General features: G+C 40.9%; 1 protein-coding gene across 3 annotated transcripts in view; it reads right to left on the reverse strand.

Moving 5' to 3' along the window:
* DNAJC2 (DnaJ heat shock protein family (Hsp40) member C2) overlaps positions 1 to 17,885 on the reverse strand; it is a 29,528-nt gene extending 11,643 nt beyond the window's left edge. Inside the window, exons 1-5 of one of the 3 annotated variants that reach the window (XM_019744551.3) lie at positions 17,612 to 17,885; positions 15,501 to 15,602; positions 11,300 to 11,375; positions 4,413 to 4,511; positions 3,012 to 3,153 (exon numbers count right to left, since the gene is read on the reverse strand). In XM_019744551.3, the coding sequence (XP_019600110.2) occupies positions 3,012 to 3,153; positions 4,413 to 4,511; positions 11,300 to 11,375; positions 15,501 to 15,533 (350 nt within the window). In that variant the 5' untranslated portion in view covers positions 15,534 to 15,602; positions 17,612 to 17,885. Of the gene's footprint in view, positions 1 to 3,011; positions 3,154 to 4,412; positions 4,512 to 11,299; positions 11,376 to 15,500; positions 15,742 to 17,611 lie in introns of all 3 variants that reach the window. The other 2 variants (XM_019744550.3, XM_074340621.2) reach the window with 2 other exon arrangements.
* Positions 17,886 to 19,823: the final 1,938 nt, after the last annotated feature.

The raw sequence follows: 19,823 nt of genomic DNA on the forward strand, positions 1-19,823 counted from the left end.
TCTCAAACTTGGCTGTCCATTAGAATCACCTGGGAGCGTTAAAAATCCATAGACATTCCAAACCAATTAAACTGAAATCACAAATCACAATCTCTTGAAGGGGGGTTAAGGGGGGGACAGAATCCAGGCAGCAGGACTTTTACATGTTTTCCTGGTGATTCCAATGTGCAGTGGAGAGGTACTCTATAAAAACCTCCCAATGAAGATGGAACCAAAAAAATGCAGAATACTGGTATACCCTACTTAAAAACTCACTTAAATAAATTATATATGCTTTCATCTTAAATATAAATCATCCTCTGTCAGAGAACCTTATTGTAATGCAGAGATTCAGCTCTTGTTCCCCGCACAAGAACACAGGATATGGTGAAGCCCCAAAGGAATAACAACGGAGCCATAGATAGGGGAGTCATACCACTATATTCTCGCTGGAGGCTGGGTTGGAGACATAAGAAGCAGGAGCCGAAATGTGCCATCTGCTTCTCTGCCAACCAAGCAATCCCCTAGTCTAGCCATGGCAGTTATATTAGTGGCTAATGGCTCACTGGTAACAGCTGATGGCCACCCAGCCATAGCGGATGGCCATCTGATTACAGTTGATGGCCATCTAATAACCGAGCCAGCACCTTTCCACATGAGGCCGAGAGCCTGGAAACTGCTCTCTGGGACTCTGCACACTCCACCCCTCCAGGGTCTCGCCTCACAATCTACGCGACAAGTGTCTTCCACGAGGGGCCCTGTGCGAGGAGCCTGGAGGTGGATGCAATATCCTGGGCACAGCCAGTCTTTCTCAGGGCACCACCAGTCCTTCTGGGCACAGCCAGCCTTTCTGGGCACAGCAAGTCTTTCTCAGGGTACCGCCAGTCTTTCTGGGCACAGCCAGGGTTTCTCAGGGTACCGTGCTGGAACAATAGTGGCTCACAGCCAAGGTGCTTACATATTCTCCATGGCAGCCGGTCGAGACACAGGAAGTAAACATCCACCTATACCCAACAAGGGGTCTTCCTGTACCACAGTCTCACTGGCGGCTGGGCGAGACACAGGAAGTAAACATCCGTTTGTTCCCCAACATGGTGGTACATTCCCAAGCAAACAGTCAAGCGGTCTATTAAATTAGGGGTGGAAGGCAATTCCACATAGTCCACAGTCATTTATTTGCCAGGGCTGTGTGTTGGCCTCACAATATGTGCCTTCTCCACAGGGCAAGGGCTCCAAGTCCTCCCCAACCTGGGGGTGGGGGACGACCTTGACCTCACCGGCATCCTCCATGGAGGACTCAGCAAGTGTTTCCTCCTGGGACTACAAGTCCTGCATCTGGGTTGCCTTAGCAAGCACTTCCCAGCCCACACGGCCACAACGACCTTCGCTTTCTCCGGCCTCTGCTGGTTGGAGAACCGTCCATGTCTTCTGTGGGGGCAGAGCCCCAGAAAGTAGTTTACAGGCTCTCGGCCTCACGTGGAGGGGTGCTGGCTCGGGTAGTAGATGGCCGTCAGCTGTGGCTGATTGGCCGTCAGCTGTAGCCAGTTAGCCAATTAGCCGCTAATATAACTGCTGCGGCTACGGAGGAGAGTGGAGGAGAGTGAAAGAGAGTCGTCGGTGGGTTGCAGACAAAAGGGACAGCAGGTCGCACGTCCAGTGAACCCAGCCTCCAGTGAGACCGTAGTGGTATGACTCCCCTACCTATGGCTCCGTGGGTGTTCCTTTTTGGCCTCACCATATCCTGCGTTCTTGTATGGGGAGCGGGAGCAGAGACCCCGCAGGCCGCCCCGCACGACACATGGCGCAGCGTGCAGGGTCCCCCGCATGACATCTTCCCACCCCTCCACAGGGGTCCAGCTCTTGAGAACAGTGGCCACCAGGCACCACACACTGTGTGGGGGCCATCTGTTCTCCTGCCCAGAGTCAGACACCATTCCTACCTGGCTGGAATCCTGCTCACCGCACCAGGTGTCCGAGTGGGTGGTGGCCCCGGTGTAAGACGTCCACAACTCTAGGAGCCCACGGCAGCAGCGAATCACCAAAAGGAAGGTGACGCCCGCCATGGCCAACAGGGCAGCATGCCATCCAGAGGCTCGAGAGGACCACCAATTCACGGAGGGGTCACATTTTTCCCAAGCAGATCGCGCCTCTTGTTCCCGGCACCGCTCCTCATGGGCTTCCCAAAGCGAGCACCCATACGCACAAGCTGCTCCACCACCTTTGGGAGAGCTTCGGCTGACCCCCACCGTGCTCGCTGCACCATGTGTAATTCAGGGACTCAGCTCCTACTCCCCGCACAAGAACGCAGGATATGGTGAGGTCCCAAAGGAACAAAAACGGAGCCATTGATAGGGGAGTCATACCACTATATTCTCGCTGGTGGCTGGGTTGGAGACACAGGAAGCAGGAGCTGCAATCTGCTGTCTGCTTCTCTGCCAACCACCCAACCCCCTAGCGTAGCCACGGCAGTTATATTAGTGGCTAACCGCTAACCGGTTACAGCTGATGGCCACCCAGCCACAGTGGATGGCCATCTGATTACAGCTGATGGCCATCTAATAACCGAGCCAGCACCCTTCCACGTGAGGCCGAGAGCCTGGAAACTGTTCTCTGGGACTCTGTCCCCACACTTATGATAAGCAGATGCTCAAAAAAACAGAACAAAAGCTTTCTCAAATGATAATGGGCCAAGTAGAGTGGTGTACCCGTTCATAATAAAGGAGAAGCAAGAGAATGGCAAATTAATTACCGTCACCTAAGTATCAGCATCACACTACATAAAGTGAGTTTCACCCCCAAAGGAAATTCAAAAGAAAAATAACCTAGGCATTGTAAAGAAATTTCACTATGGAAAGGGAGAACTTCTGTTCGGAGAGCAAAATAATTGAGAGCAGTAAGTTCACCAGAGCGGCTCAACACTGTAGAGGAGGAGGAGAACAAAACCGTTACCACTGAACAAAGGAGATACCTGAAGACTCCTACAAGAAGGAAGCCACCAGAGCATACTGATCACAGGGGACGCCTTAACTCACCTGGAATTCCTTTCAAACACTGGGGAAAACACTTCGAAGAAATTGTCCTTTGCTTCACTTTTAGAAGGAACCGAGTTATCAAAAGTAGGATCTACACTGTTAAATGCTCGTCTTTTCACTGGATCAGATAACATTTCATAAGCTGAGGAGAAAATGATAAGGTCACATTACCATGACTCGACATATTTTTTCCTCAGAGGAAAAATAAATTCCTTCCTTTAAAAACAAGTTAATATTTTTCATATTTAAAAATTGTGTGTGATGGGGAGGATTGAATTTAGGTAATGACAGCTCTAGCACTACCGGATATAATCGGACTTAAGTTCTTTAAATAGCTCTTCTGGAAGGAAAATGACAAAAGAGTTAAAATACTCATCCCTTAGGAAAGCATGACATTGAGGAAAAATAAATTGTTAGAAATTAACTGTCAGATCCGAAGGTTATAAAAGATCAAAGGATCTTAGAAGTCTTGAACACTGTGTTAAGAGTGGGACAAAAAACTTGAAAGTTTAAAAATTAGCTTCAAAATGTAAAATCACATTTAATAATGGTGGCACCTGTGTTTATTTGCTTAATGAGGATTTGGCTATGCAAATGGTAATGAACAGTAGTGGGTCCCATGATATAGGATATAAGCAACTTCTTGATTTAACACGTTGCTTACGGCGGGGTTTAAATCCCTCATACCCCTCTGTTCTGGCAGGTTTTTAAAAGAAACTACTTTAAAATGCACTCTTCTCTTTAAAGCGTAAATGCTTCTACGTCATTTATTATTTTTCTATGGAATTTTTTAGGATTTACTCACCTATGATGTTAGTAATCCCTCCTGATGTGATACTGCAGAAAGCAGCTTCCTTTGTTATTAACGAAACACAAATAATTCAATAAAATGTGCAAAGTAAAAAGAGTCAACAGTAAAAACGAGAATTCTCGTTATCCGTCCTTAATGCATGGCTCAGAAAAAAACGAAGATTCTCGTGATCCGTACGCAACGTGTTAAATTAGCCAAACATGTGAGGAAGGTTAGCTCTGACATGTATCGGAAATGTAGAAAGATCTTAGTATTCTCACCATTAAATGTAACACTTCTACGAATCAACTCTAGGATGAGCTTCGCCTAAGAATCACCTGGGGATCTCGTTAAAATACAGATTCCCATTCAGTAGGTCTGAAGCTCAGTAGGCCCTGAGCTTCCGCATGTCTGACAAGCTGCCAGGTGCTGCTGATGCTGCTGGCAGGGAGAACCTCACTTTGTGGGAAGATTAGCAGAAATAACCAGATGTAACTCAAAAGGTTTTAAAATGTCAGCTAAATGAAGTATGGTATACATTGGAAACCCAAGCCCAGCAATTAATAAATAATCATCACTATAAGAAATTCCTGACTGAAGTATTTTCTTACCTTTAGTTATGCAAGTGAAGTAGTCATTATCTCCTTCTTTTATTGGTTCACCAGCTGCTTTCCGTTTGTCTGGGTGATGTTTTAAAACCATTGCTTTATCTACAAAATAAGCCAGATTTGGATGTTACTTTAGGCACAAAATTAAAATTAAAGATGAGCTAAACAGAACCATTTCTAAAATCATAATGCTAATTTAAAAATGTTTTCTCCTATGGTAAACTATAAGTTTATCAAATGAGGAAATTACAGAGAAGCAAAGAATTATTTTAAGGACTGGCCAAAGTGCCAGCACCAAAAGACAATTACTGGTAACATTTTGGTGTATTTCCACACAGACTTTTTTTCTTAAGTACATGCTTTAAAAATTTTAGGTATAATCATATCATATATACCAATTTATATTCTTTTTTTCAACTTAACATTACTGCATTTGCATTTTCCATGTTACAGACTTCAAAAATTTTTAAATGATTGCATCGTACAACATTTCAAGATTTATTATAATTTACTTAACTATTTCTCTACCGTTGGATATTTATAGATTGTTTCAAATTTTTCACTATTGTAAGTCATCCCAATTTTAATCATTTTGTAGAGAAGTCTTTTTCCATGTTTAGGATTTTTTTCTTAAGATGTATTTACAAAAGTGAAATCAGTGAGTGAAATTGTAGGAGCAAGTTCCTTTCTAAAAGTTACACCACTTCTTACTCCTAAGTGAACATTCTTTTCTCCAGCGCTTCACCAGCCCTGTATCTAATTATTTAAAACTATGACTATCATTGGTGCTCAACAATTCTTTTTTGTTTAATTTATCCTTTTATCTGTGGAGGAAGGAGAGGTCGTCAGCGTGAGTTACTTTACAATAATGGCTGGCTGTTGACATCTATTGAGCATTTAATATGTACCAGGCACGATTTATCAGTTAATCTCCTAAATCACCCCATGAAGCAAACACTATTATTTTCTCCATTTTATGAGTAAAATGAGGCACAGAAGGTTAAGTAACCGCAACCATTGCAACCTGTCCAAGTCGGGCTCCAACCCAGACAGCCTGACTCCTCAGCCTGTTTATATGCTGCCTCTCGGTCCCTTGAGTTTGAGGTGTTTTCCCAGCTGCCGAGATTGCATTTATGGTTTTCAAAAACATTCAGTCATTTATATTTACTGATCATTTCCTTTATAATTTCTTCCAGTACTTATGAACTCAGAAGGCCCTTCATTCTTCAGGTTTCATGTTTCTAATTTCATTAATATTCTCTATGGTTAGAATTGAAAATTATGCTTCAAATCTTTTGGGAATTTTAACGGAGTCAAGAAAATATCTAAACTTGCCATTTTTCAAAGTCCTTATGTCATCTAAGAATCCTTCTCTTCTCTACTGATTTATGATGCCTCATTGTAAATTTTTACCAGGGTTTGTTTCTGATTACCTATTCGTGTCCTGGGATTAACTTTAAAATGACTATAGCTTTCTAGTATTTGATGGTAACTTCCAGAAACTGCATATTATTTTTGCGTATTTTTCCTGCATCTAGCCTCCTGACACAATTCTTTTGGTTTTCTAGGTAGATTCTATATTACCAACAAAGAATATATTTCTTTCCTCCCTCCAATAGTTCTCTCTCTTATTTGATATCTAATACACTGACCCACACTCACAACACAGTATGAAAAACAATGGGCAGGTTAGCTTCCCCCATAGGTTTTAATGGTAATATCCCCAATGCCACACGGTTACACGTTTGCTGGCTTGGGTCTGAAATACTTCTCAAAGTAGGGAAGTAACTGCATTTCTTTTCAAAGTTCAATTTATCAAAAAGGAATGGATAACTACTTAGGAAATCACATATTATCTAAACTATAAACAGATTTAGCTATATTAATGTATTTCCTGAGAGAAATCCAACTTGTTGGGCATTATTCTTTTAGTAATGTCCTGTTAAATTCAGTTTATTATTTTAACTGGGATTTTTATTTTTTATTCTTTTTGTATGACACTCATGGATGAGATCTGTTCATAATTTTTAAAATCTCTTCACCAGGTTTTAAAATTTCATTTAATTATTATTTAAGAGCAATTTTTGATTTACAGCAAAATTGAGAGGATGGTACAGAGATTTCCAACGTAACTTCTGCCACCCACCCCCACAGCAGCCCCCGCCACTCCTGAGAGTTAGTCGGCTTGTTAACAGTTGATGAACCCACACTGCCATATCATAATTACTCAAAGTCCACAGATTACATTATGGTTCACTCTTGGTGTTGTACATTCTATGTGTGTGGAGAAATGTATAACGACATGTATCCATCATATAACATACAGAATATTTTCATTGCCCTAAAAATCTTCCATGCTTCACCCCTGTTCATCCCTTCCTATCCCCCTCCCACAACCCATGATCTTTTTACTGCTTCCATAGTTTTCGCATTGTATTCCAGGTTTTCATACTAGGATTATATTAACTTCACAAAATGAACTGTTCCAAAAACAGTTTATATTCGGCACAAGAATTTTCAAGCTCTTAAACGTTTGAAATAATTCAGAGAAATCACCTGGCCCTGAAAAGGTTTTATAGAGGGTAATTCTTTCGTAACTTTTAAAATTTGTTCAATCAAAATAAAAAGTTAATTTTATCAAAAATTTCAAATTCACTGTATTTAATAATGTTCTCAATTAAAAATATCTTCATAATAGTTTTCTTTCTGTATTTTACTGTTTTTTCTTCTTATAAATCCATTTTACTGTTTTATCTCTTCCATTTTTTTCATCCATGTTCCTTTGTGCTATTCTTTTAGATATTTGAATTGAATGCCTATTTTTCCCTCTTTTAAAAAATACGTAGCACAACAGTTTAAGGCAATGAATTTACTTATGGTACAGCTCTAGTTACCACTCCTTACGTTTTGATACACAGTGATCTTACTTTCACAAAAAGAATCTATTAATACCATTTTTATATGTGTCTAGGTCTAAAAGAAAATATAGTCAATTTCCCAAGTGATTGTTTTTTCATTTAATCACATCTCTTTTACTGAATTGAGATGAAATTTACATTGAATAAAATGCTCAGGTTTTAAGTACAGTCATCCCTTGGTATCTGCAGGAAATTGGTTCCAGAAGCTTCCCCTATGCCAAAATCTGAGGATGCTCAAGTTTCTTATACAAAATGGTGTATTTGCAAATAACCTATGCACATCCTCCCCTGTACTTAAATCATCTCTCGGTTACTTACAGTACAAATGCTATATAGATATGTAAATAGTTGTTACACTGTAAAGGAACAATGACAAGAAAAAAAATGTCTGTATGCGCTCAGCACAGACGCAACCATTGTAGGTCTAACTACATAGTACACATCAGCAACAAAACTTTTTTTCCTCGGAATATTTTTGATCCTGAGGTTGTTGAATCTGCAAATGTGGAACCTGTGGATAGAGGGCTGACTGTATTGTTCAATGAGTTTTGACAATTGTATACACCCACGTTAACTACCACCCAAAAGAAAATACATACTATCTCATCACCCAGAGTTCCCTTGTACCCTTTTCCAGTCAACTTCCACCCCCTACCACCTGGAGCAACCAGTTTCTGATTTCTATCACCATTGATTACTTTTGCATGTTCTGCATGTAAATGGAATCACAGATTGTATCTTTCTTTGTATCTGACTTCTTTTGCTCAACATGTTTTGAGATTCACCACCACTCTGTGTGTATGAGTAATTTGTTCTTTTTCAGACTGCTGAGTACTATTCCATTGTATAAATATACTGGAGTTTGCTTATCCATTAATCTGTTGGTGAACATTTGGGTGGTTTCCACTTTTTAGATATTGTAAATAATGCTGCTATCGACATTTCTGTACAAATGTTTTTAATGGACCTATTAAACTCAGTAATTTTACATATACTGCAAGGATTCAGAAACTGTGACAAATACATTTTTGTTTTTTTGAACTCCAGATTTTTCTTATAGTCTAGTATATTAGACTTCACTTACACTCAGGAGGCATTTTCACTTTCTAGCTGGCTTAAGCAGAAAAGGAATTTATTGAAGGTTATTAGGCAGCTCACAGAACTGAGAGTCAGGTGATCAGACATGGAGGCTACGCAGCCGGGAACAACAATCAAGTCATCCTGGGTAGTCGGAGGTGTGCTGATCTCCCCACGCCTGGGCACTGCAGATCTGCGCACAGGCCACCTGCACTGCCAGGCATGGGGCAAAGCCATGAGCTTCCCTTTGGGGTGCTCTTCCCCCAGCTGGCAAACGGATTCTGTGCACCCGAGGCCTGACTTCAACATTGTTCTCCTTTGAATTGCAAATGTGTGCTGAGCACTGAAACCCATGTCATATGTCTACAAACATTAAGTTTTCTTCTTTATTTGCAATTATTGTTTCTGTTACATTTATTCTGCCTTCTTCTTTAGGGAAATCTGGCCTCTCTATTCTTTCCGAGTCTTGGAAACATTCCTCAAGGTTGTCCTCTACTGTGTTTTCTAATTGTACATCAGCCTTCATAATTCTAAATTCTGCTTTTGTGTTTTTAGTTTTCAGGCAATTCTACTCATCTCTCCCTAGTCTCTTTCTGCAGTGCCTACACCGACCCCAATGCAGTGTCTTCACATCTTACTGACAGCATGTAGTAGATACTTAAGGTTTGTTTGTTTTTTTAACCTTATCATAAAGTCCGAAAGAGAGAGGATGTCTCAATTGTTCGTCGAACAGTCTCCTCTCATGCTGCACTATTATTTTTTCCTTCATTGATTTTTCTCCCTAATCATCTTTAGTCATCCATGTATATTAGGAGGTCCTGAGACTGTTCTATACTCTGTCCCTGTGGGGGTAAAAGATATTAAAAATAAGGTAAAGGAAGCCAAAGAACACTGTTGGTTTGAAAAAGAAACAAAGGTAATTTGGGAGCAGCTGGTATAAGTTTACTGAAATGTCAAAGACTTCTTTTCTTCTTCTCCCCCAACGAAAGACAGCTTCTGGGATGTTCTGAGGGTACATTAGCAAAGGGGCTTTTATTGTACATTCACACTGCTATTATAATAAAGTCTCTAAATATGATTTTTAATTTTAAAGAAGCTTGATATGAAAGTTTTCAGTTTAAAAAAATCAGAACTATTTTAAGCTAAAATTAAATTTAGAAATTCAAATTACGAAAGACTCTTATTTCCATTTCAAGACTATCAAACCTACACAATTACCATGTGGCAATTTTACTTGAAGAACAAACTTATATAAGTAACTGAAATACCACGTTTAGTAGTCAAGTACTTTTTAACCTGTCATTCAACTTTCCTAGTAATTTGTTCTTTTTAGAAATGCAGAGAAGGACTTCCTAATTTCCATTACAGCAATTCAAAATACATTAAACAAAAATAAAACTCTTTCATGTGTGTGTTTGCAATATGATGCAAGAACCTGGAGGCTCTCACATGCTATCAGACTTATGTTTTTATTAGGTTTGTTTGTGCTAGTAATCATAGACCTGAAAAGACTAACTTGGCAGTTTTATTTCTGAGCAAAATTTCAGAAAACAGTAAGTAGCAACTTTCTATTTTACAGTGACAGAGGTAAGAGAATAGTTTTCCTTCTGAATAAACAAGAATGTTCAACAATTCTACTTAATGTTAATCTGTGCACTGGGATTACAAAACTTCTGGTTACAGAATTTAAAAATATTTATAATATGCCAATAAAAGAATGGATTTAACAGAGCACATGGATTCTGTTAATTCTTTTACAATTTACTATAAATTTTCACTCTTTAGAGAAAAATAATTCTTTCATCTTAAAACAACCATTTTCATAGTTCTAAATCACTTCTGGTTCTTCCACAAATTTGTATGTATTAAGACATATTTGGAATTTGTATTCTATTCTTTCATATAGCAAGACTGTGCAAGTACTTTTCCGTGGCAAATGACTTTTCCTGGCATTTATGTATTTTACAATGACTATACATAGACATTAACATATGCTTAGTCTAAAATCATGTCAGCTTTTTAAGAAATCCAATAAGTCTAAAATATTCTGATAATTTCCTTCACCTTGTTAAAAATTTCCATTAATAGAGAACATTTTGAGTCTGTCTGCTATACTCAGTCCCGACTACTATTTTTCAACATGAGATAGGTCTCCTTCTGCCACCTTCCTCCAAGTACAATACTTTCTCTTATTGACTGGCTTTGACTCCCTACACCTTTTCCATGTGGCCATAATCTCACCTCGTCTGACATCAATATCCATTCTCTAGTGTGGAGGCCAGAACATTCTCCTAATATAAAACACAGAAAACGAATCACCTTCAGCTCTTTCATGAAACTTGAATGATCAGGTGAACCGAATGGCGTGAGGGAATTATGTCCACAGGAATGCAAAGGACAGGACATTAAAGGGGATGGTGTTTTGTAAGGCATGTGAAGACAGGCGTCCAAACAATTGCGCCCCAGGTTTTTAACCTTGTCAATGAAAATAATAATGAATCATCGTATAACTCTTTCTTGGACAGAAGAGAACGGCTGATGTCAATAAGGGTCTCACCTAAGACCACAAAACAACATAAAAAAACCTAAGTAACAGGGCAGCTCCACTAAATGCAGCGGGCCATACTTCTAAAAAATGGTGCAATGTTTTAAAAGGTTGCCATTGGAAGACTGTTCTTTATTCAGTAACAAACACACGAGAAAGTCCATACACCAGACTACTTTTTTTCTGTTTCTAAAGGTAAAGGACAGTGTGGTTATACAATGCTATGACCAGATGACACATGCTGTTAAGTCTAGAGTTATGGGTATAGACTATGATCCTACACATCTTTTCAAAAGGAAAACATTTCCAATAGCAGGTATCTGATTATTTCAAAATAACTAAATACTTACGAGCTGCTTTGATCTGCCTCTGTGTAGCTTTGTATCTTACATGGCCAAGTCCAAGTACTGCATAATGATCTTGGTTCTGATAAAGACATAAAGGGAGTCAAGTTTGAAATGGAGCAATATATCCTATCCCTTGTGTTCTGGCACCCCAAAACAGTTTCCCAAAGTCATGTTCCCATGACAGGGGTCCAGAGAGAGGTTCTGTATAAAATGGATTGTGTGGTCATTTAAGTTGGGAAATGCAGACTCTTGTATACCCTTCTTGATGATGTGTATGCACATAAGCCTAATAAAGGCTCTGAGGAGTCCTATAATTAAGATAAAGAACAAGCAAGTAATCAGAAACCTGTAAAAACTAGCATTTCCCAAACTTACTTGACCTTTTTCTCTTAAGACCTATTAATATCCGGTGGCCATCCTTAAAGTATAGCCAGGAGGAGCTCAGAATTGAAGGGAGCATTACAGCAGCTCTAGTAGGTTGGGTCAGGGCACTGAAAGGACAGAATTAGGAGCCGGATAGAACAAAGAAGGCAGGTTACATGGAAATTATGAGAAACTGAGGGATGAGGCTTCTCTGGATAAAAGTACCCGCTTTCATTTTTGCTTTGGTTAACATCGTTGCAAACTTAAGACGCTGAGGTAGCAACTGGAGTGAAGGCTTCTTAGAGTTTTCATGGGGTGTACTGGAGAATGAGTGGGGAGGAAGAGGAGCGGAGAGCACAAAACATGGGAGAAAAGAATCAAATGTGGCAGACTGGTTTCCCTTTCAATTCAGGATTGCAAACGTCATAGGAATTGGCTCCTTGATTATGTCTGGCAATCATACTTTGTTCCAGTTGGTTCACCTTTCCACTCACCAAGACTGCTATCACATACCTTCTGTCCTCTGGTCTTTCCTCAAACCTCACAGACCCTTCTCCACCCTCTCATCAATGGCCTTGCCTCCCACTTAACTAAAAAATTTAAATTATCCTACTCAAAATCCAGCATCTTTCTACCACCCTATCTGCATCCATACGTCTCTTCCCTTTCCCTCCATTCACAATTCACAAAGCCTCTCCTACCAAGACAAATTACTCCATCCTTCCTCTTGGTTCTGAATATCATCTAATTCTCCTCAAATATTAGCATCTTTCCATTAATTCCTAAATTTCAACTGGATGTTTTCATCAGTATAAAAAGATGCTCTATTATCTCTCATCTTAAAAAAACCATAAAACCCTTCCAAGACCCCTTTTCAGGGACTGCCCCCTTTTTCTGCTGCCCATCCAAGTTAAACTTCTTGAAGAAGCTGTCCCCTCGCATTAATTTTCAAACCACTCCGATCTGGTTCTGCTCTGTCCACTTCCATCCCAGGTGCTACAAAGCTGCTCTCTTCAGTATCAATTTCCAGGTGCCAAATCTAAGATCATCCGTCTGCCCTCAGCGACAGCACAGCTTGAAACATTATCTTCCTCTGGTTTCTGTGAATCCACTCTCTCTGTCTTCCTCCCATCTTCCAGTAGTTTTTTCAGCCACTTTCACTAGTTTCTCAATGACCGGCAAAGCTCCTGAGGTTTCTTTTGGTCTCTCTCTATACTTTGATCCTTGGGGATCTGATCGAATGCCAGGGCTGGAATGTGGTAAGTAACCTGCAAATTGGCTCCGCAGCACGCCTGTCTCTCTAACATCCTGGCCCATCACTCTCTACCTTGGTCCCCATTTCCAAATACCAGACCAGTGTTTCAATTCACTGAAGACGCTGAGTCCTTTCCCTTCAGGGCCTCACAGGGCTATATAGTCTGTCTGACACATTCTTCCTCCATTCGTCATGTGGCTGCCCTCTCCTCATCCCTCAGTCTCAGCCGAAATGTCATCACCCTATTTACAGAAGACAACATTCTCTCCCCATCTCTGCTCCTTTTCTGTTGTTCCCTCTAAAGCACTTACACATGGTCAGTGCTGCAAATCCTCCCACGACTGCCCACAGGCCACCACCACTCCTGGTCTCCTGGCCCTCCTTCATTCACTGTGTTCCAGCCACTTGCCTTCTTTCAGTTGCTGGCACATTCCAAACTTCTTCCTGCCTCTGCACAAGCTCTGCATCATTTCCCCTGATCTTTGCAAATCATTCAGGTTTCATCTTAAGTGTAAGCTCCCGCCACATTCCCCACCTACTCAATTGAAGGCAATCATCTGGACACTGTCACATCGCCCTGTTCCACTTCTCTGCCCAGCACTCAGTGGCCATGTTCGTATTATCTGTCTCCTCACTGGAATATAAGCCACGTGAGAGCAATGATACCGTCTGCTCAGCACAGTATCCTTAGCACCCAGTGTCTGACGCACAGCAGGTGCTCGATCCCTAATTGTCGAATCAAACAACTGAATGACTGTATGAACCCTGCTACCTTGCTCTGATGTCAACTACTCTTTTCTATACCACAGACCTTCCCCATTCTCTCTCTCGTAGATTTCACTGTCCCCCAATTCTATGTCCTCCTGACCCTGCTTTGCCCTCAAGTTATAATTTCTCATTTTCTTCACAACTCAGGTTTGAAAGAGTATTTTACACTTAGGCCTCTCCTTCGTCACCTCCTAGTAACTCCTCAACCCGCTGTAATCTCTTGCCATCCCAAGCATGTCACTAGAACTGCTTTCAATGTGGTCCCCTACACTTCATTTGCCAAACCCAGGAGCTTTTTATCTTTACTTATGTTCTGAGATTGACCTCTCTCCAAAGCAGTGACACTGGTGATTGATTTTTCCTTCTTGAGACTCTCTACTCCCTTAGTTTCTGTAACAGTATAGTACCTGACGTTTAATAAACCTTTGTTGAACAAAGTGCTTATTTACTTTTCTAGGTGCTTTACACATATTTCTTACCTCATTTAATACTCACAGCAACCTGAGACTGGAACTCTTATTATCTACTATTTGTTTTGACTTTATCATGTGCCCAAACACTAGGTCAAGTGCTTTATAAGTATCCTTTCATTAATCTTCACTATAGTCCTTTGAGCTGTTAGCAATCTCATTATACCAATAAGGGAAATGAGGCAGAGATGTCAAGTAACTTTCCCAAGGTCCCAGCACACTAAACGGGCAGAACCAGATTTGAATCCAGGCACTCTAATTCCAAAGCATATAGATGAAAATATTATACCAGTGCCCACTTAAGCAATGTAATACCTATTTGTCTATATTCCTCCCTGTATTGGCTGACGTCACTCAATTTCCCACAGCCTCAACTACCGCCTATGAGCCAATGACTTGCAAATGTTTTTGGCTCTAACCTCTTTTAAGAGTCACAGACTAATTTTAACCATTTACCAGACAACTTCACCAGTACGTTACTACAACCTCAGTTTTCACATAGCCACACTCAGCTTTCACACAGCCACATTCCCCACAGACGTCTCAGTGTTGGTGACTGACACCACACTCTAGCAGCTCACTCAAGCCACAATGTTCAGGGTTCTTTCGAATACACTCCCTTTTTTTGTGCCACATAGCCCAAGTCACCAAGGCCTGTCAAGTCTACCTCCCCCCAAAATCTGTTCCCTCTTCCTCAAAACCCAGCCACAAATTTAGTTCAAGCATCAAGCATTCATTCACAGGCTTGGATATTGCACTAGGCGTGTAACAACAAACTATTCACTTCCCTTCCAGGCCTGCCCTCCATTTCCAAGCAATTTTCTGTACTGCCAGGAGAACTACTTTTCTAAAATTAGCTTAGAAACTTTCGATGACTTCCTATTGCCCCGAAAATAACATATGAATTTCTTACTTACATGGCACAAAAAGGGCACTACTGAGTTTAGTTTAGAGTCTGTTTCAGGTGGAATTTCTCACCACTGTTCCTCAAATACCCTACTCTAGTCTTTCCTAATCCCCAAGAAGGCGGTGCATATTCTTACTCCTTTGTGTCTTTGCGTATCTATTCCTTCTGCCCAGAATGTCTCTTTTCCCTTGTCTGCTTCACAAACTGCCCCTCATCCTTTTAAGATCTTTTATCTTCTCCGTGAAACCTTCCTAGATTTGTCCCACAGAGACAGCATCCTATGGCTAGTGCTATTCCACTCAGGGTTACCAATAAACAGGTGCTCCATTACAGTTAAATTGTTGAAGCATCTTAAAACATGGTTTATTAATGGAAAACTCGTGCCAAAATTACCTATCGTTAACAAAGCATCTGACTGAACAAGACACACATATTAAATACCTTCCAGTCCTTGGGATCAAGTGTTTTCAGCATGGGAAATTCTTCTAACTGCAATTCTTCATCTTCTGATTCTTCTGATAATTCTTTCTTATCCTCCAGTTCCTGAAAAGAGGCAGAAGCATTTCTGTTTCTCCTCTTAACAAAAGCTTCAAACCATCTTCCCACAGGTTCAACTTGACAGAGTGTTGAGGCTGTGATTGAAAGCGTTAAGAGAGGCTTCAATGCATTGCATGGAATAAATCTGTTTCAAAGCAATAAATAAGGTCAAAACAGTGATAGCATCAGAATATAATTTTAAAACCATCAACTAAGAAGATAATTGCAGTAATCCAGTTAACATGAAGGTTAGCAATAAATAACCGTTTCCTAGTATTTACAGAGTATTCAATCAATCCCTTCTAATTATCTGACAAAACCATATCTAACATAACATTCATCAATGTCAATAATAAACCAATATTTTTCTGGGGATCTGAGAGGAAGGTGAGGAACAGGAAGAAATGTTGCAAAGTGCTTTTCTTGTAGGCCAATAATTGCAATAAAACAATAAATAATCATAGAGCTAGCCTCATCAAAAACAAAATCTTCTAAGAACAACTCAATATATCTTAATTATGAAAACCTTGAACTTAAGTAGCTTTTTAAAATTTCAAGAATTCACTAGGAGTGATTTGTTCTGAAAGACAATTTTCCAGCAGCTAACGTGCTACTGTGGAAAAAGCTCTGGATCTGAAATCAGAAACGCTAGATTTTAGTCTAGGTCTGACAATTAATGGCTTTTTGAAGAGTCAAAGATGTCTTCAGCTCAAAATGGGAACAATATCTATCTTACATGGTTCTTTGGAAGATCGAATGACAAATCGTGAAGGCACTCTGAAAAACCACTATCTGTTGTATAAAAGTAAGGCTTTATCATTATTCCTGGGAAGTAGGGATAAATCACTGCACCTTTGTATACTAACATTTCAAAAAATGTAATTTAGGGAGGAAAAAAGTGAACATTTTCATTTTAATTTCATATTCCATATGAAAGCAAAAAGCTTCACTCTAATAACACAGATGTAAGTTTTCCTTTGTACCTAATGGTCAGTTATTTTCTAAAAATAACTGACTTTTCATGTTTTAATTGGTTTGGGAAATTAAGATTTCCTCTACAACACACAGGAGAGGATTCAAACAGCACAGAGGGTGCCAAAAAAATGTATACACATTTTAAGAAAGGAAAAAACTGTATTAAAAGTGTAAATAATACTCAACATATACCAATCACACAAGATGAATACAAGTCACGTGCATATATTTTTTTGGCACCCCCTGTACATTCAAGAAGTAGTACCAGTGCGGTGTGAGTGTGACTTTTAAAAACATTACCTTTCAAGGTTTTCCCACTAGTGCGATTACACACAGAGACTTCTAAGGGCAATATGTGCCACGATATGTTCCAAAATAACATTCAACAAGCGTTTATGTAAGCGGTTACGGTAATTAAAGCCGATCATTGAAACCGGAGACTTAGTTTTACAATACCCACGACTATCCGGGGCTATAAATCTATGAACCAGCAGCAGCAGGACAAGTTTCATTTCATGACTGTCTTTAAAAGTCTTTCTACACGGATCTTACCAGCAGCACAGGCAATGGTCTTTTCATACTGAGTATGAGGAGCAGTGTCTGAGTTATGACATTTAAAACACAAACCCGGAGCAAACCGAGAGGAAAAAAGGTGTTAGAGCACCAGCAGCAAGGTTCGGAACGACCTGAGGCACGTGGGGAGCTCGCAGCGGGCAGTCTCTTGCTGTAGGCAAGGAGATGCATAAAGAACCTTTTAGGATACTGATGGGTTCGGTTTCGAACGGCTCTGCTGGACCCATGAGTCAGCGGCCGCGAGAGGAGGAACCTGGAGGGGCAGAAAAATGCCCCCCTCCCTCCTTCTTTCCAGACTGGGGAAGGATTCCTGCATAGCAGGGAGCAAAAAGAGACTGGACACGGCCCCGCACGTCCGGGAGCTAGTCGCCAGCGGCCAGAGTAGAGAGATTTCGGGGTCGCGCAGGTGGAGGACTGAGGTGGGGGCGGCTGAGGCGGGACGGCGCCGGGGTTGAGTGGACACGTACCAGAGGTCAGAGCGTGGGTGACGGCGGTGCCCTGGCCGTCTGCAGCGCTCGGCAGGAGCAGCATGATGGCGCCCGGGCCAGCCCCGCGGGCGCAGCGGTTCGCGTCCCGGGCGGAGGGCGCTTAGCTTCCCCTCCAGCTCTGCCTCTCGGTCCGAGCCTCGCGCCTTGGCTCTGCGACGCCCAGGAACCGGCGCATGGAGACAACCGGCAACTACTTCCGGATGGATCTTTCGTGGTGCGGAGCCAGTTCCACTCCCACCCCCGCCAACGTGTGCGGCAACCTAGTTCTTCCACTGACTCAGGTCCGGCTAGAGACCAAGACTCAAACAAGAAAGGTTCCCAGATTCATCAGTTCCTGGGTAAAAAGGATTACGTATTTTCCTCGTCCAAGTGCAATACGTGGGACATAATTTTCTAAAGCAGCTCTTACTATATTCTTTTAAGTTACTACCACTCTCTATATTCGTCTGAACTTAATCGATTATTTTCCTGTACCTCTGCTTGTATAATCAAAAATGAGAAGATGTGTTAGTATTGAGAGTAATGATTATAGTCTGTACATATACCTGTAATGCATGTGGTTAGCTAAAAAATAATAGCAGCTAACATTTGTTGTGCTGTTACTAAGTAATTTAGCTGCATTATCTCAGTTCATCCTCAAAATTTGGAGAAGAACCCTTTCTCTAGCATTAGATTCTAATCCAAGGAAATTGTTTAATGTATAATAAAATCAATTGTACTCCTATATGATTCCTTCTTAGACTGAGGTCAAAAGCAAGAACTAGCAAAAGGAAACCGTGGGTGAAGATTTACCCCCTCAATCCCCATTTGCCCCACTCTAGTACGCCCTCCGTCTGGAATAGGTTGGGCACAATAGAAGACTTGATGTGCCACTCTTTGGGAAAGAGCACCAGAAATTAGCAAATTATTCTCTAGGAATTACATTTTCACTGATAAATACATTGAATTGGCCTGTAATTCTACTGCGTGAGAAGAGTGTCACTTCAAAATTGACATTTCAAAAAACGATCGTCTCCCCTTAATCCTCTTCCTGATCCCTTTATTTATGTAACCACTGTTAAAACAAGCTCTAGGTCTCATACTAGTAACCTGACTCCACTTTCTTAATATTAATATTTTTTTCTCATACCTTCCCCATCTAGTCTCACCAGCACCTCTAAGGTCATGGAGAGTTTTGTTTTTTTTAATCGAGGCAAAATGCACATAACATAAAATTCATATCGTAGCCCTTTTAAAATGTAAAGTGCAGTAGCATTAAGTACAGTCACTGTGTTGTGCAATCAATCTCCAGAACTCTTCATCTTGCAAAACTGAAACTCTATGCCTATTAAACAACACTCCATTTTAATTTCCCCCATACTCTACAAGCACCGTTCTACTTTCTGTCTCTATGATTTGACTACTCTGGGTACTGTTAGGCCATATTTAGGCCAGGGGCAGAAAGCTGATCTTATAAGCCATCTTATCTTGCTTTGTACACTGTACCTGCCAGCTTGTATGTGCCTTAGGCCTGGAGAAGCCCCCTGGAATGTAGAAACCATCTTATCCTAAAAGCCATCCTGTCTTGCTTTGTACTTTGTACCTGCTGGCTTGCGTTTGTCTCCTAGGGGCTTATGATCAGCTGGGCTTGGGTGTTCCAGACCGTGGCCTGGGGGCTAGAATGTGGAACCGTAGGGCTTGGCCAGGCCCTGAAACCCTTCCTTGTGAGAGACAATGCAACAAAACCCCCTGAAGCATTGAAGGGGGAACAGCAACCTCTTTTGCCCCCTCCTATAAAATTCCATACCCCTTTTTGTTCGGGAGGTTATGGTCTTTTCTAGCCTGACCTCCTGCAGCTCAAACAAGCCAAATAAATTCTAATAGACCAATTTTGGTCTCCTCCAGCCGTGCCTAACAGGCACCTAAGTAGAGTCATACAGTATTTGTCTTTTTGTGACTGGTTTATTCACTTAGCATAATGTTGTCACAATTGTAGAGTGTTGGAATCTTTCCTTTTTAAGGCTGAATAATATTCCATTGTATGTATATTTTATCCATCCATTCCTCTGTTGATTGAGTTGCTTCCACTTTTTGGCTATTGTGAATGATGCTGCTATGAACATAGAGATACAAATATCTCTTGGAGATCCTATTGTCAATTCTTTTGGGTACATACCCAGAACTGGAATTGCTGGATCATATGGCAATTCTA

Source organism: Rhinolophus sinicus, chromosome 4 (assembly GCF_057876585.1).
Source record: "Rhinolophus sinicus isolate RSI-liver-muscle chromosome 4, RSI-T2T, whole genome shotgun sequence".
NCBI classification, from domain to species: Eukaryota; Metazoa; Chordata; class Mammalia; order Chiroptera; family Rhinolophidae; genus Rhinolophus; species Rhinolophus sinicus.